At 51.2% G+C, this 15255-nt stretch overlaps 1 protein-coding gene across 1 annotated transcript in view; it reads left to right on the top strand.

Moving 5' to 3' along the window:
* The window catches only part of fhip1b (FHF complex subunit HOOK interacting protein 1B), a 73510-nt gene extending 59455 nt beyond the window's left edge, over positions 1–14055 (top strand). Inside the window, 4 exon segments of the mRNA XM_042320016.1 lie at positions 2755–4185; positions 4971–5149; positions 8495–8660; positions 12009–14055. Of these exon segments, the coding sequence (XP_042175950.1) occupies positions 2755–4185; positions 4971–5149; positions 8495–8660; positions 12009–12319 (2087 nt within the window). The 3' untranslated portion in view covers positions 12320–14055.
* The last annotated feature ends 1200 nt before the right edge of the window (positions 14056–15255 follow it).

Below are 15255 nucleotides of genomic sequence, written 5' to 3'. Positions count from 1 at the left end.
GTCTTGTCTGTCTGTCTTCCCCATCTGTCTGTCTGTCTTGTCTGTCTGTCTTGTCTGTCTGTCTGTCTGTCTTCCCCGTCTGTCTGTCTTCCCCGTCTGTCTGTCTTCCCTGTCTGTCTGTCTGTCTGTCTGTCTTCCCTGTCTGTCTGTCTGTCTGTCTGTCTTCCCCGTCTGTCTGTCTGTCTTCCCCGTCTGTCTGTCTGTCTTCCCCCCTGTCTGTCTGTCTGTCTTCCCCGTCTGTCTTGTCTGTCTTGTCTGTCTGTCTGTCTGTCTTCCCCATCTGTCTCCGTCTGTCTGTCTGTCTTCCCCATCTGTCTCCGTCTGTCTGTCTTCCCCGTCTGTCTCCGTCTGTCTGTTTTCCCCATCTGTCTGTTTGCCTGTCTTCCCCATCTGTCTGTTTGTCTGTCCTGTCTGTGTCTGTCTGTCTATCTGTCTGTCTGTCCTGTCTGTCTGTCTGTCTGTCTTCCCCGTCTGTCTGTCTGTCTGTCTGTCTTCCCTCTGTCTGTCTGTCTGTCTTCCCGTCTGTCTGTCTTCCCCATCTGTCTGTCTGTCTTCCCCGTCTGTCTGTCTGTCTTCCTGTCTGTCTGTCTGTCTGTCTTCCCCGTCTGTCTGTCTGTCTTCCCCGTCTGTCTGTCTGTCTGTCTTCTGTCTGTCTGTCTGTCTTCCCCGTCTGTCTGTCTTCCCCATTTGTCTGTCTTGTCTTGTCTGTCTGTCTGTCTTCCCCATCTGTCTCCGTCTGTCTGTCTGTCTGTCTCTGTCTGTCTTCCCCGTCTGTCTGTCTTCCCCATCTGTCTGTCTGTCTGTCTGTCTGTCTTCCCATCTGTCTGTCTGTCTTGTCTGTCTGTCTGTCTTCCCTGTCTGTCTGTCTGTCTTGTCTGTCTGTCTGTCTTCCCCATCTGTCTGTCTGTCTGTCTCTGTCTGTCTTCTGTCTGTCTGTCTTCCCATCTGTCTGTCTGTCTTGTCTGTCTGTCTTCCCCATCTGTCTGTCTGTCTTGTCTGTCTGTCTGTCTGTCTTCCCTGTCTGTCTGTCTGTCTGTCTGTCTTGTCTGTCTGTCTGTCTTCCCCATCTGTCTCTGTCTGTCTGTCTTCCCGTCTGTCTGTCTTCCCCATCTGTCTGTCTGTCTGTCTGTCTGTCTGTCTTCCCCATCTGTCTGTCTGTCTTGTCTGTCTGTCTGTCTTCCCCATCTGTCTGTCTGTCTTGTCTGTCTGTCTTCCCCATCTGTCTGTCTGTCTGTCTTCCCCGTCTGTCTGTCTTCCCCATCTGTCTGTCTTCCCCGTCTGTCTGTCTGTCTTTCCGTCTGTCTCTGTCTGTCTTCCCCATCTGTGTCTGTCTGTCGGTCTTTCCCATCTGTCTTCCCCGTCTGTCTGTCTGTCTTCCCCATCTGTCTGTCTGCCTGTCTGTCTCTGTCTGTCTTCCCCGTCTGTCTGTCTGTCTTCCCCGTCTGTCTGTCTTCCCCATCTGTCTGTCTTACCCGTCTGTCTGTCTGTCTCTGTCTTCCGTCTGTCTGTCTTGTCTGTCTGTCTGTCTTCCCCGTCTGTCTGTCTGTCTTCCCCGTCTGTCTGTCTGTCTTCCCTGTCTGTCTGTCTGTCTTCCCCGTCTGTCTGTCTGTCTTCCCCGTCTGTCTGTCTGTCTTCCCTGTCTGTCTGTCTGTCTTCCCCGTCTGTCTGTCTGTCTTCCCCGTCTGTCTGTCTGTCTTCCCCGTCTGTCTGTCTGTCTTCCCCGTCTGTCTGTCTGTCTGTCTTCCCCGTCTGTCTGTCTGTCTGTCTTCCCCGTCTGTCTGTCTGTCTGTCTTCCCCGTCTGTCTGTCTGTCTGTCTTCCCCGTCTGTCTGTCTTCCCCGTCTGTCTGTCTTCCTGTCTGTCTGTCCTGTCTGTCTGTCTGTCTGTCTTCCCCGTCTGTCTGTCTGTCTTCCCCGTCTGTCTGTCTGTCTTCCCCGTCTGTCTGTCTGTCTTCCCCGTCTGTCTTGTCTGTCTTGTCTGTCTGTCTTCCCCATCTGTCTGTCTGTCTGTCTTCCCCGTCTGTCTGTCTGTCTGTCTTCCCTGTCTGTCTGTCTGTCTGTCTTCCCTGTCTGTCTGTCTGTCTTCCCCGTCTGTCTGTCTGTCTGTCTGTCTGTCTGTCTTCCCGTCTGACTCTGTCTGTTTGTCTGTCTTCCCCATCTGTCTCCGTCTGTCTGTCTTCCCCGTCTGTCTCCGTCTGTCTGTCTTCCCCATCTGTCTGTTTGCCTGTCTTCCCCATCTGTCTGTTTGTCTGTCTTGTCTGTCTGTCTGTCTGTCTGTCTTCCCCGTCTGTCTGTCTATCTGTCTATCTGTCTGTCTTCCCCTGTCTGTCTGTCTGTCTGTCTGTCTTGTGTGTCTTGTGTGTCTTGTCTGTCTGTCTGTCTTCCCCATCTGTCTCCGTCTGTCTGTCTTCCCCTGTCTGTCTGTCTGTCTGTCTTCCCCTGTCTGTCTGTCTGTCTGTCTTCCCCGTCTGTCTCCGTCTCTGTCTGTCTGTCTGTCTTCCCCGTCTGACTCCGTCTGTCTGTCTTCCCCATCTGTCTGTTTGTCTGTCTTCCCCGTCTGTCTGTCTTGTCTGTCTGTCTTGTCTGTCTGTCTTGTCTGTCTGTCTGTCTGTCTCCGTCTGTCTGTCTTCCCCATCTGTCTGTTTGTCTGTCTTCCCCTGTCTGTCTCTCTCCCTATCTGTCTCTCCCTCTGTCTGTCTGTCCTCTCTCTGTCTCTCCCTATCCGTCCATCCGTCTCTCCCTGTGTCTGTCTGCAGTACTGAACAGCCCCAGCTCAGAGTCTCCTGTGCACCCCAAACCGAGCACTCCGTCCCGCCTGGCCCTCTTCATGCGCCAGCAGAGCACTGCACTGCCCTTCACCCCCTCCCCCACTGAGACGGTCCCCTCGTCCCCCCGCGGGGGCCCTAGCACCCCCCTGTCCCCCGACAGCCCCATGCACCCCGTCCCAGAGGGGCTGGACTGGGAGTCGGGGTACCTGGAGTACCTCAGGGACGCCCGTAGGGGGGTAGAGCTGTGCTCCTGGGCCTGCCGGAACTGGTCAGCCCCCTACGACGGAGAGGACCCCTCACCCAACACGGCCCCTCTACCACCCCCGCCCCCCACCTCCAACCCCTCCCTGGCCATGTTCCCAGAGCACTTCTCCTTCCAGCAAGGAGGAGGAGGTGGTAGTACCTCCCACGGCCAGCAGAGGGCAGCGGTGGTGGCAGCTGCGCGGTCAGAGTGGAGCAGTACAGAGAGGGACAGTGGAGAGTGGGATGTCACCATCTGTAAGAACAACTGTACCATCAGTCTCACGCCCCGCACCAAGAAACGCAGCCTGCAGAGAGAGGAGGTCCCCCTCCCCAAACCTCTCCACCTCCCTCCTGACTCTACCTCTGCCTCCGTCCCTGACCCCTCTGCTGCCGCCCACCTCCCCTCCGGCCCCTCCATAGGCCCTCACCAGGCCATCTTCAATGGAACGTCGTCGGGGGGTCAGGAGGACGGGTGTCCAGACAGCCAGGATGGAGGGATGGAGGTTAAGAAGGTGAAGAGAGATTTGGACGAGCAGCAGCAGCATGGAGACTCTAGTCAGAACGTTGCAGTAGGTGCCAGCCCAACCCCGGTCCCTACCCCGGCCCAGTCCTGTGGGCCCCTACAGGGGTTGCACAGGGAAGGGAATGGAAGTGTGACTGGGGAAAACTCCAGGCGTCTAACATCACACGTACAGAGTCACACCCAGGATCAGCCTGCTCCGTGGACTCCAGCATCCTGTGCCAACTCCTCCAACGTCAGCCTGACCCCTCAGGTCCCTGGATCGGGACCTCCAGAGGCAATGCTCTCTACCCAGTCAGAAGCAGTGGAGAGACTGATCTCTGAGCTCCTGGATGGGGCTGGACCGGGGGAGGGGGGGCAGCAGGGGCCCGGAGACTCCAACGGCCAGGGCATCAGCATCGAGGCCTTCACCCAGGAACTCCGGGAGCTGGAGGAGAGGGTGAGGGAAAGGAGCAGGGGGGTTGGGCTTCTCAGACAGCTGGAGGAGACCACCAGAGACCCCGACTCAGAGGAACCACTGCCCCCCTCACCCCTGGACGCTGACCTGATTGGGACTGGGGCAGGGTCTGGAGTGGAGCCCAAGGTAGTGGGGTCAGCTGTGGGGCTGTTCAGCCCTGCCAGGCCTCTAGGACAGCCATCCGCTCAGCCCTACACAGGTGAGAAAGACCACCACACTACAGTTTAATGTGTATCAATCTGTTTTGATGTTTGTTTTTGGGGATGATGTCAGTTGCTAAATATTGATTTGGTGTTTGATGTTGGATGATGCTCAATTGTTTGACTTTTAATGTTGGTTTTATATATTTAAAAAAAATGTTTGGTGTGACTCAGTAAATTAACACAGACTGTTTGGTGTGACACAGTAAATTAATACAGACTGTTGGGTGTGACACAGTAAATTAATACAGACGGTTGGGTGTGACACAATATATAGAAATATGACATTTCCATAACTATTCAGACCCTTTACTCGGTACTTTAAGCACCTTCGCTAGTGATTACAGCCTCAAGTCTTCTTGGGTATGTCAATTTGCAAAAAAATATTAAAACCTGTTTTCGCTTTTGTCATTATGTGGTATTGTGTGTAGATTGATGAGGACATTTAAAAACAATAATTTAGAATAAGGCTTATTCGCACCACAAATTCAGTAAATATATTCTCTCTCTGTCTCTGTGTCTCTAATAAGATTGATGAGGACATTTAAAACTAAACATTTAGAATAAGGCTGTAACGTAATAAAATATGGATAAAGGGGAAATGGTCTGAATTCTTTTCCGAATGTATATTTGATGTTTGGTGTGACACAGTAAATGAATTCTGACTGTTGCTTCCTTTTGATATTTAGTGTTGTCTTGTTTTTTTTTCATGTTGGATCTAGCCATCCGTTAGTGTGCTGGCCCCTCTCCCTCCGTTCTCACGTTCTCTCCCTCCCCCCGTCAGGTCCGTTTATGGTGGTTCTGTTTGCCAAGCTGGAGAACATGCTCCAGAACACTCTGTATGTGAACATCCTGTTGACGGGGATTCTGGGCCAGCTAGCCTGCTACCCTCAGCCCCTGCTCCGATCCTTCCTCCTCAACACCAACATGGTGTTCCAGCCCAGCGTCAAGTCTCTCATTCAGGTAGGAAGACATCACTGTGTTCCTGGTCTGGTAGAAAGACATCGCTGTGTTCCTGGTCTGGTTGAAAGACATCGCTGTGTTCCTGGTCTGGTTGAAAGACATCGCTGTGTTCCTGGTCTGGTAGAAAGTCTCTCATACAGGTAGGAAGACATTGCTGTGTACCTGGTCTGGTTGAAAGACATCGCTGTGTTCCTGGTCTGGTAGAAAGTCTCTCATTCAGGTAGGAAGACATCGCTGTGTACCTGGTCTGGTAGAAAGTCTCTCATACAGGTAGGAAGACATCGCTGTGTTCCTGGTCTGGTTGAAAGACATCACTGTGTTCCTGGTCTGGTAGAAAGACACCACTGTGTTCCTGGTCTGGTAGAAAGACATCACTGTGTTCCTGGTCTGGTAGAAAGACATCACTGTGTTCCTGGTCTGGTAGAAAGACACCACTGTGTTCCTGGTCTGGTAGAAAGACATCACTGTGTTCCTGGTCTGGTAGAAAGACATCACTGTGTTCCTGGTCTGGTAGAAAGACACCACTGTGTTCCTGGTCTCATTCACTGTGTTCCTGGTAGAAAGACACCAGTAGAAAGACATCACTGTGTTCCTGGTCTGGTAGAAAGACATCACTGTGTTCCTGGTCTGGTAGAAAGACACCACTGTGTTCCTGGTCTGGTAGAAAGTGTATATTTCCACGCAAACATCGGGGGTCTTGTGATGTTTACTAAGTAGCTGTAATTTTGTAAATGACCATATTCTGCCTCAAGGGTCAGTTGCCCATCTCTTCTAATCGCTTGCCCTAACATCACCTGGCTGTCCTCTGCTGTCCTCCATCACTCATCCTCGCTCTGTTCCCTTCAACTGCTGACCACTTTCTCCTCTGACCTCTGCCCTCTGCTGCTCTCTCAATGGACTGTTTATACAGAACATTCAGAAAGAATTCAGACCCCTTGACATTTTCCACATGTTACATTACAGCCTTACTCTAAAATGGATTAAATAGTTTTTTCCCCCCTCAATCTAAACACAATACCCCATAATGTCAAAGCAAAAACTGGTTTTTAGACATGTTTGCAAATGTATATAGAAAATAAACATCTGAAATATCAAATTTACATACATTTTCAGACCCTTTACTCAGTACTTTGTTGAAGCACCTTTGGCAGTGACTACAACCTTGTGTCTTCTTGGGTATAACGCTACAAGCTTGGCACACCTGAATTTGGGGAATTTCTCCCAATCCTCTCAAGCTCTGTCAGGTTGGACGACGCTATTTTCAGGTCTCTCCAGAGATGTTCGATCAGGTTCCTATCTTGGTTTCATCAGACCAGAGAATCTTGTTTCTCATGCTCTGAGTCCTTTAGTTGCCTTTTGGCAAACTCAAAACTGTCATGTACCTTTTACTGAGGAGTGGCTTCCGTCTGGCCACTTTAGCATAAAGGCCTGATTGGTGGATTTCTGTAGAGATGGTTGTCCTTCTGGAAGTTTCTCCCATCTCCACAGAGGAACTCTAGAGCTCTGTCAGAGTGACCATTGGGTTCTAGGTCACCTCCCTGACCAAGGCCCTTCTCCCCTGATTGCTCAGTTTGGCCGGGTGGCCAGCTCTAGGAAGAGTTTTGGTGGTTCCAAACTTCTTCCATTTAAGAAGGATGGAGGCCACTGTGTTCTTGGGGACATTCAATGCGGCAGACATGTTTTTGGTACCCTTCCTCAGATCTGTGCCTCGACACAATCCTGGCTTTGTTTTTGCTCTGACATGCACTGTCAACTGTAGGACCTTATGTAGACAGGTGTGTGCCTTTCCAAATCATGTCCAATCAATTGAATTTACCACAAGTGGACTCCAAGCAAGTTGTTGAAAAAATCTCAAGAAGAATCAATGGAAACAGGAATGCACCTGAGCTCAATTTCGAGTCTCATAGCAAAGGGTCTGAATACTGATGTAAATAAGGTATTTCTGTTTCTTTATTTCTTATAAATTTGCAAACCCTTTTTTTCTCACTTTTTCACTGTCATTATGGGGTATTGTGTGTAGATTGATGAGGACAACATTGTATTTAATCCATTTTTAAATAAGGCTGTAACTTCAGAAAATGTGGAAAAGGGTCTGAATACTTTCTGAATGCACCGTATGTCAGAATAGCTGGAAGCCATATGGCTGTATGTTTTTTGTAATGATCAGATTACTTACTCTCCCTGTCTCCTCATTCCCCTATCTCCTCCCTCCCATCTCCCTCCTCTGCCTGCTCTGCCTTCTCTCTCTGCCCTTCCTCCTCTCTTCCCTCTCCCCCTTCCTCCTCTCTCTTCCCTCTCCCCCTTCCTCCTCTCTCTTCCCTCTCCCCCTTCCCCCTCTCTCTTCCCTCTCCCCCTTCCTCCTCTCTTCCCTCTCCCCCTCCTCCTCTCTTCCCTCTCCCCCTTCCTCCTCTCTTCTCTCTTCCCCCTTCCTCCTCTCTCTTCTCTCTTCCCCCTTCCTCCTCTCTCTTCCCTCTCCCCCTTCCTCCTCTCTCTTCCCTCTCCCCCTTCCTCCTCTCTCTTCCCTCTCCCCCTTCCTCCTCTCTCTTCCCTCTCCCCCTTCCTCCTCTCTCTTCCCTCTCCCCCTTCCTCCTCTCTCTTCTCTCTCTCCCCTTCCTCCTCTCTCTTCCCTCTCTCCCCTTCCTCCTCTCTCTTCCCTCTCTCCCCTTCCTCCTCTCTCTCCCCCTTTCCTCCTCTCTCTCCCCCCTTCCTCTTCTCTCTCCCCCTTCCTCCTCTCTCTCTCCCCCTTCCTCCTCTCTCTCCCCCCCTTCCTCCTCTCTCTCTCCCCCTTCCTCCTCTCTCTCTCCCCTTCCTCCTCTCTCTCTCCCCTTCCTCCTCTCTCTCTCCCCTTCCTCCTCTCTCTCTCCCCTTCCTCCCTCTCTCTCTCTCTCTCTCCTCTCTCTCCCCCTTCCTCCCTCTCTCTCTCTCTCTCTCCCCCCTTCCTCCTCTCTTCCCCCTTCCTCCTCTCTCCTCTCTCCCCCTTCCTCCTCTCTCCTCTCTCTCTCTCCCCCTTCCTCCTCTCTCTCCTCTCTCCCCCCTTCCTCCTCTCTCCCCCTTCCTCCTCTCTCCTCTCTCCCCCTTCCTCCTCTCTCTCCCCTTCCTCCTCTCTCTCTCCCCTTCCTCCTCTCTCTCTCTCCTCTCTCTCCTCTCTCTCCCCCTTCCTCCTCTCTCTCCCCCCTCCCCCTCTCTCTCCCTCTCTCCCCCTTCCTCCTCTCTCCCCCCTTCCTCCTCTCTCCCCCCTTCCTCCTCTCTCCTCTCTCCCCCTTCCTCCTCTCTCCTCTCTCTCTCTCCCCCTTCCTCCTCTCTCTCCTCTCTCTCCCCCTCTCTCCTCTCTCTCCCCTGCCTCAGGTTCTGGGCTCAGTAAAGAGCCGCATTGAGGTGTTTGCAGCATCCCATGAGAACTTCCCTGCCATGCTGAGGAAAGCCCAGCGCTACCTGGTTGCCAGGGGCAAGGTGGACTGGGCTGACTCTTCCCCCATGGGGGTACCCACCCTGCGACGCTCTGATTCCCTGGGTGAGAGAGAGACACACACACAGCCTATAGTAGCACATTGGAAAGCTAGAGAGAATGAATAATGCAGAGGCTGTGTTGTAGTTGATTTGGGGGATTTGTGCCATCTGTTCACAGGGTTACTGGGTTGAATGGAATTGGGTAGGCAGCAGCAGGGAGGGTGTCTGGATGGGTCTGGTTCGGCTGCTACTGTCTGGATGGGTCTGGTTTGGCTGCTACTGTCTGGATGGTTCTGGTTTGGCTGCTACTGCCTGGATGGTTCTGGTCTGGATGGTTCGGCTGCTACTGTCTGGATGGTTCTGGTTTGGCTGCTACTGTCTGGATGGTTCTGGTTTGGCTGCTACTGTCTGGATGGGTCTGGTTTGGCTGCTACTGTCTGGATGGGTCTGGTTTGGCTGCTACTGTCTGGATGGTTCTGGTCTGGGTGGTTTGGCTGTTACTGTCTGGATGGTTCTGGTTTGGCTGCTACTGTCTGGATGGTTCTGGTTTGGCTGCTACTGTCTGGATGGGTCTGGTTTGGCTGCTACTGTCTGGATGGTTCTGGTTTGGCTGCTACTGTCTGGATGGGTCTGGTTTGGCTGCTACTGTCTGGATGGGTCTGGTTTGGCTGCTACTGTCTGGATGGGTCTGGTTTGGCTGCTACTGTCTGGATGGGTCTGGTTTGGCTGCTACTGTCTGGATGGGTCTGGTGTGGCTGCTACTGTCTGGATGGGTCTGGTGTGGCTGCTACTGTCTGGATGGGTCTGGTTTGGCTGCTACTGTCTGGATGGGTCTGGTTTGGCTGCTACTGTCTGGATGGGTCTGGTTTGGCTGCTACTTTCTGGATGGTTCTGGTTTGGCTGCTACTGTCTGGATGGTTCTGGTTTGGCTGCTACTGTCTGGATGGGTCTGGTGTGGCTACTACTGTCTGGATGGGTCTGGTTTGGCTGCTACTGTCTGGATGGTTCTGGTTTGGCTGCTACTGTCTGGATGGTTCTGGTTTGGCTGCTACTGCCTGGATGGTTCTGGTCTGGATGGTTTGGCTGCTACTGTCTGGATGGTTCTGGTTTGGCTGCTACTGTCTGGATGGGTCTGGTTTGGCTGCTACTGTCTGGATGGGTCTGGTTTGTCTGCTACTGTCTGGATGGGTCTGGTTTGGCTGCTACTGTCTGGATGGGTCTGGTTTGGCTGCTACTGTCTGGATGGGTCTGGTGTGGCTGCTACTGTCTGGATGGGTCTGGTGTGGCTGCTACTGTCTGGATGGGTCTGGTTTGGCTGCTACTGTCTGGATGGTTCTGGTTTGGCTGCTACTGTCTGGATGGTTCTGGTTTGGCTGCTACTGCCTGGATGGTTCTGGTCTGGATGGTTCGGCTGCTACTGTCTGGATGGTTCTGGTTTGGCTGCTACTGTCTGGATGGTTCTGGTTTGGCTGCTACTGTCTGGATGGGTCTGGTTTGGCTGCTACTGTCTGGATGGGTCTGGTTTGGCTGCTACTGTCTGGATGGGTCTGGTTTGGCTGCTACTGTCTGGATGGTTCTGGTTTGGCTGCTACTGTCTGGATGGTTCTGGTCTGGATGGTTCGGCTGCTACTGTCTGGATGGTTCTGGTTTGGCTGCTACTGTCTGGATGGGTCTGGTTTGGCTGCTACTGTCTGGATGGTTCTGGTCTGGATGGTTCGGCTGCTACTGTCTGGATGGTTCTGGTTTGGCTGCTACTGTCTGGATGGGTCTGGTTTGGCTGCTACTGTCTGGATGGGTCTGGTTTGGCTGCTACTGTCTGGATGGGTCTGGTTTGGCTGCTACTGTCTGGATGGGTCTGGTGTGGCTGCTACTGTCTGGATGGGTCTGGTGTGGCTGCTACTGTCTGGATGGGTCTGGTTTGGCTGCTACTGTCTGGATGGGTCTGGTTTGGCTGCTACTGTCTGGATGGGTCTGGTGTGGCTGCTACTGTCTGGATGGGTCTGGTTTGGCTGCTACTGTCTGGATGGGTCTGGTTTGGCTGCTACTGTCTGGATGGGTCTGGTTTGGCTGCTACTGTCTGGATGGGTCTGGTTTGGCTGCTACTGTCTGGATGGGTCTGGTTTGGCTGCTACTGTCTGGATGGGTCTGGTTTGGCTGCTACTGTCTGGATGGGTCTGGTTTGGCTGCTACTGTCTGGATGGTTCTGGTTTGGCTGCTACTGTCTGGATGTGTCTGGTTTGGCTGCTACTGTCTGGATGGGTCTGGTTTGGCTGCTACTGTCTGGATGGGTCTGGTTTGGCTGCTACTGTCTGGATGGGTCTGGTTTGGCTGCTACTGTCTGGATGGGTCTGGTGTGGCTGCTACTGTCTGGATGGGTCTGGTTTGGCTGCTACTGTCTGGATGGGTCTGGTTTGGCTGCTACTGTCTGGATGGGTCTGGTTTGGCTGCTACTGTCTGGATGGTTCTGGTTTGGCTGCTACTGTCTGGATGGGTCTGGTTTGGCTGCTACTGTCTGGATGGTTCTGGTTTGGCTGCTACTGTCTGGATGGTTCTGGTTTGGCTGCTACTGTCTGGATGGGTCTGGTTTGGCTGCTACTGTCTGGATGGTTCTGGTTTGGCTGCTACTGTCTGGATGGGTCTGGTTTGGCTGCTACTGTCTGGATGGGTCTGGTTTGGCTGCTACTGTCTGGATGGGTCTGGTTTGGCTGCTACTGTCTGGATGGGTCTGGTTTGGCTGCTACTGTCTGGATGGTTCTGGTTTGGCTGCTACTGTCTGGATGGTTCTGGTTTGGCTGCTACTGTCTGGATGGGTCTGGTTTGGCTGCTACTGTCTGGATGGGTCTGGTTTGGCTGCTACTGTCTGGATGGGTCTGGTTTGGCTGCTACTGTCTGGATGGGTCTGGTTTGGCTGCTACTGTCTGGATGGGTCTGGTTTGGCTGCTACTGTCTGGATGGGTCTGGTTTGGCTGCTACTGTCTGGATGGGTCTGGTGTGGCTGCTACTGTCTGGATGGGTCTGGTGTGGCTGCTACTGTCTGGATGGGTCTGGTGTGGCTGCAGCAGTCAGCCAGGCTGGTCTCTAGTGAACCAGTCTGGAACTGTGTTCTGGCCACATGAACAATCACACTCAGACATGGGCACCTAATATGTACCCATGTCTATATATGCACGTTTTAGAGTTTTAAACTGACATAACGGACCTGTTTTAAACTGACATAACGGACCTGTTTTAAACTGACATAACGGACCTGTTTTAAACTGACATAACGGACCTGTTTTAAACTGACATAACGGACCTGTTTTAAACTGACATAACGGACCTGTTTTAAATGGGCCACCTGTCCTGTCTGTCTGTTGTGTCAGTCTGTATTATCTTAACCACTTGCTATGCTGTGTTGCTGTCTCCTTTTCAGTGAAGAGCCGGAAACCTTCGCTAGGCGACCTGATCATGCGACACACCAACAGCCCCACGCGGGCACGCCATGCCGCACAGCTTGCCCTGGCCCACGTACGAGACGGTGGCCAATCGCTGCACAGTGCCCTGTTCCGGGGAGGGACTGGGGGAGGGGCGTCGGGGCTGGAGAAACAGGTGGAGGCTCTGAGGGTGAAGAACGCCGTCTACTGCGCCGTCATCTTCTCTGAGTTCCTCAAGGAGCTGGCCGCTCTGGCCCAGGAGCACGCAGTCTCCATGCCCTTCCTCCAGAGCCACGACACTGAGGAGTGATGCTGTCAGTCTCCGTGCCCTTCCTGAGGAGTGATGCTCCCAATTCTGCGTCCCAATTCTACACCATCCTCCCAATGTGTGGTCTTGCAGACTCCCCATCATTGGCTGAAGGCATTTCTTTCCCTACCATTTTAAATCTATGATGGAATGTGATCTGGGGAATGTCTGGACCCCCATGTCCACAAAACATCTGAGTATTATGCGTTTTAAACTTTTAGATCACATGGACAGGTCCTAGACGGGCACCCCTCCTCGGAGACACTTTGTGGATGTGGGTTCTTTCCTCTGTCCAGCTACCGTTTACCCCCTCCCTCCTGCAGGGGGCAGAGGGGAGCACTGACAGGGCTGAGCGCTGCAGGGAAGAGACGAGGGAGAGAGGGGGGGGGGGGGTAATTCGGACAATGAGAAATCGAAGAAGGGAATTGCAGTTGCTACATGTGAAAGAGTATTAGGGGAGAGACTACAAAACTCTTTTGTTATGAGACTGTGCATATCATGTAAGTATTATTTATGTGGATATATACTATGAACACTAACTCTCAGTACATGTAGATTTTAGAGGGTGGTCTGTAGTGTACATGGGTACGTGGTGCTGAGTCAGCTCTTTCCACTCTCCTCTATTTAGTAAATTATGCTCATTAAGACATGTACCAGCTTAAAAAGGAGAACAAGGTTAAAGCTTCCGTCTTTTAGGAAATTAGGCAACAACAAAAAAAATGCCCCCCCGACTTTCATGTCGCTGTTCGGGTACAGAGCATCTCAACGAGACACATCTTTTGTTTTGTGTTTTGAAACCCATCGCCTCAGCGTTGGAGATTTAACAAGAAGGGAGGAATGGGAGAGGAGGGGTCTGGGAAAGGGAACCAGAGGACAGAGATCCTCTGTAACTGTCCTGGACAACGTCTTCATGTTTTAGCATTCATATTTTGAATTGAATTATTTATTTTCTAAATGAAACCTTTTTAAGACATATCAATGCCATGTGGGAGTGGCAAAATCTCAACGTGTGTGTGTGTGTGTGTGTGTGTGTGTGTGTGTGTGTGTGTGTGTGTGTGTGTGTGTGTGTTGCATGTATTAGAATGTCTCCTTCTCAGAGGAACAATATCCAGTCAGTTGTCAGGCCTGCACCTGGGGTTGCCATTGCAAAGGTGTGTTTCTGTTCTGGTGTTGCCATGGGAAAAGTGAGTTTCTGTTCTGGTGTTGCCATGGGAAAGGTGTGTTTCTGTTCTGGTGTTGCCATGGGAAAAGTGTGTTTCTGTTCTGGTGTTGCCATGGGAAAAGTGTGTTTCTGTTCTGGTGTTGCCATGGGAAAGGTGTGTTTCTGTTCTGGTGTTGCCATGGGAAAAGTGTGTTTCTGTTCTGGTGTTGCCATGGGAAAGGTGTGTTTCTGTTCTGGTGTTGCCATGGGAAAAGTGTGTTTCTGTTCTGGTGTTGCCATGGGAAAAGTGTGTTTCTGTTCTGGTGTTGCCATGGGAAAGGTGTGTTTCTGTTCTGGTGTTGCCATGGGAAAGGTGTGTTTCTGTTCTGGTGTTGCCATGGGAAAACTGTGTTTCTGTTCTGGTGTTGCCATGGGAAAAGTGTGTTTCTGTTCTGGTGTTGCCATGGGAAAGGTGTCTCTGCTCAGAAGGTTTAAAGTTGTGTTGTGGGACTGAGGTAGGAAAGGCTCGTCAGAGCACTATAATACGCAGAAGGATCAATGAGTTAGCCAGCTAACTTCAATAAACAACCAGAAATAACTAGAGATTTTCTTCCTCATTGAAGACGTGCTCTGGAATTTAGGTGACCAAATATTTCTTAACTCCTACTCTGGGCTGGATGTGTCATTGTGTACTGCTGACATGCAGAATTACTATTTTACCTCAATTAGTCACAGAAAGCGACTGTTTTTATGGAATTATTTTATTTCGCCTTTATTTAACTAGGCAAATCAGTTAAGAACAAATTCTTATTTACAATGACGGCCTACCAAAAGGCGAAAGGCCTCCAACGTGGATGGGCGATTAAAAATATAGGACAAAACACACATCACGACAAGAGAGACAACTCAACACTCGATAAAGAGAGACCTAAGACAACAACAGAGCAAGGCAGCAACACAGCATGGTAACACCAACACATGACAACACAGCATGGTAACACCAACACATGACAACACAGCATGGCAGCAACACAGCAACACAGCATGGCAGCAACACATGACAACACAGCATGGTAGCAACACATGACAACACAGCATGGTAGCAACACATGACAACACAGGATGGCAGCAACACGACATGGCAGCAACACATGACAACACAGCATGACAACAACACGACATGGTAGGAGCACAACATGGACAAACATTATTGGGCACAGACAACGACACAAAGGCAAGAAGGTAGAGACAAAAATATATCACGTGAAGCAGCCACAACTATCAGTAAGAGTGTCCATGATTGAGTCTTTGAATGAAGAGATTGTGATAAAACTGTCCAGTTTGGGTGTTTGTTGCAGCTCGTTCCAGTCGCTAGCTGCAGCGAACTGAAAAGAGGAGCGACCCAGGGATATAAATATTTATAAATAAGCATCAACCAGTGGGTCTTGTGACGGCTATACAGAGATGACCAGTTTACAGAGGAGTATAGTGTGCAGTGATGTGTCCTATAAGGAGCATTGGTGGCAAATCTGATGGCCGAATGGTAAAGAACATCTAGCCTCTCGAGAGCACCCTTACCTGCCGATCTATACATTTTGTCTCTGTAATCTAGCATGGCTAGGATTGTAATCTGAATCAGGATTAGTTTGGCAGCTGGGGTGAGAGGAGCGATTACGATAGAGGAAACCAAGTCTAGATTTAACTTTAGCCTGCGGCTTTGATATGTGCTGAGAGAAGGACAGTGTACCATCTAGCCATACTCCCAACTACTTGTATGAGGTGACTACCTTAAACTCTA

Source organism: Oncorhynchus tshawytscha, linkage group LG03 (assembly GCF_018296145.1).
Source record: "Oncorhynchus tshawytscha isolate Ot180627B linkage group LG03, Otsh_v2.0, whole genome shotgun sequence".
Lineage (NCBI taxonomy): Eukaryota > Metazoa > Chordata > Actinopteri > Salmoniformes > Salmonidae > Oncorhynchus > Oncorhynchus tshawytscha.
This window is presented reverse-complemented; position numbering and strand designations above follow the sequence as displayed.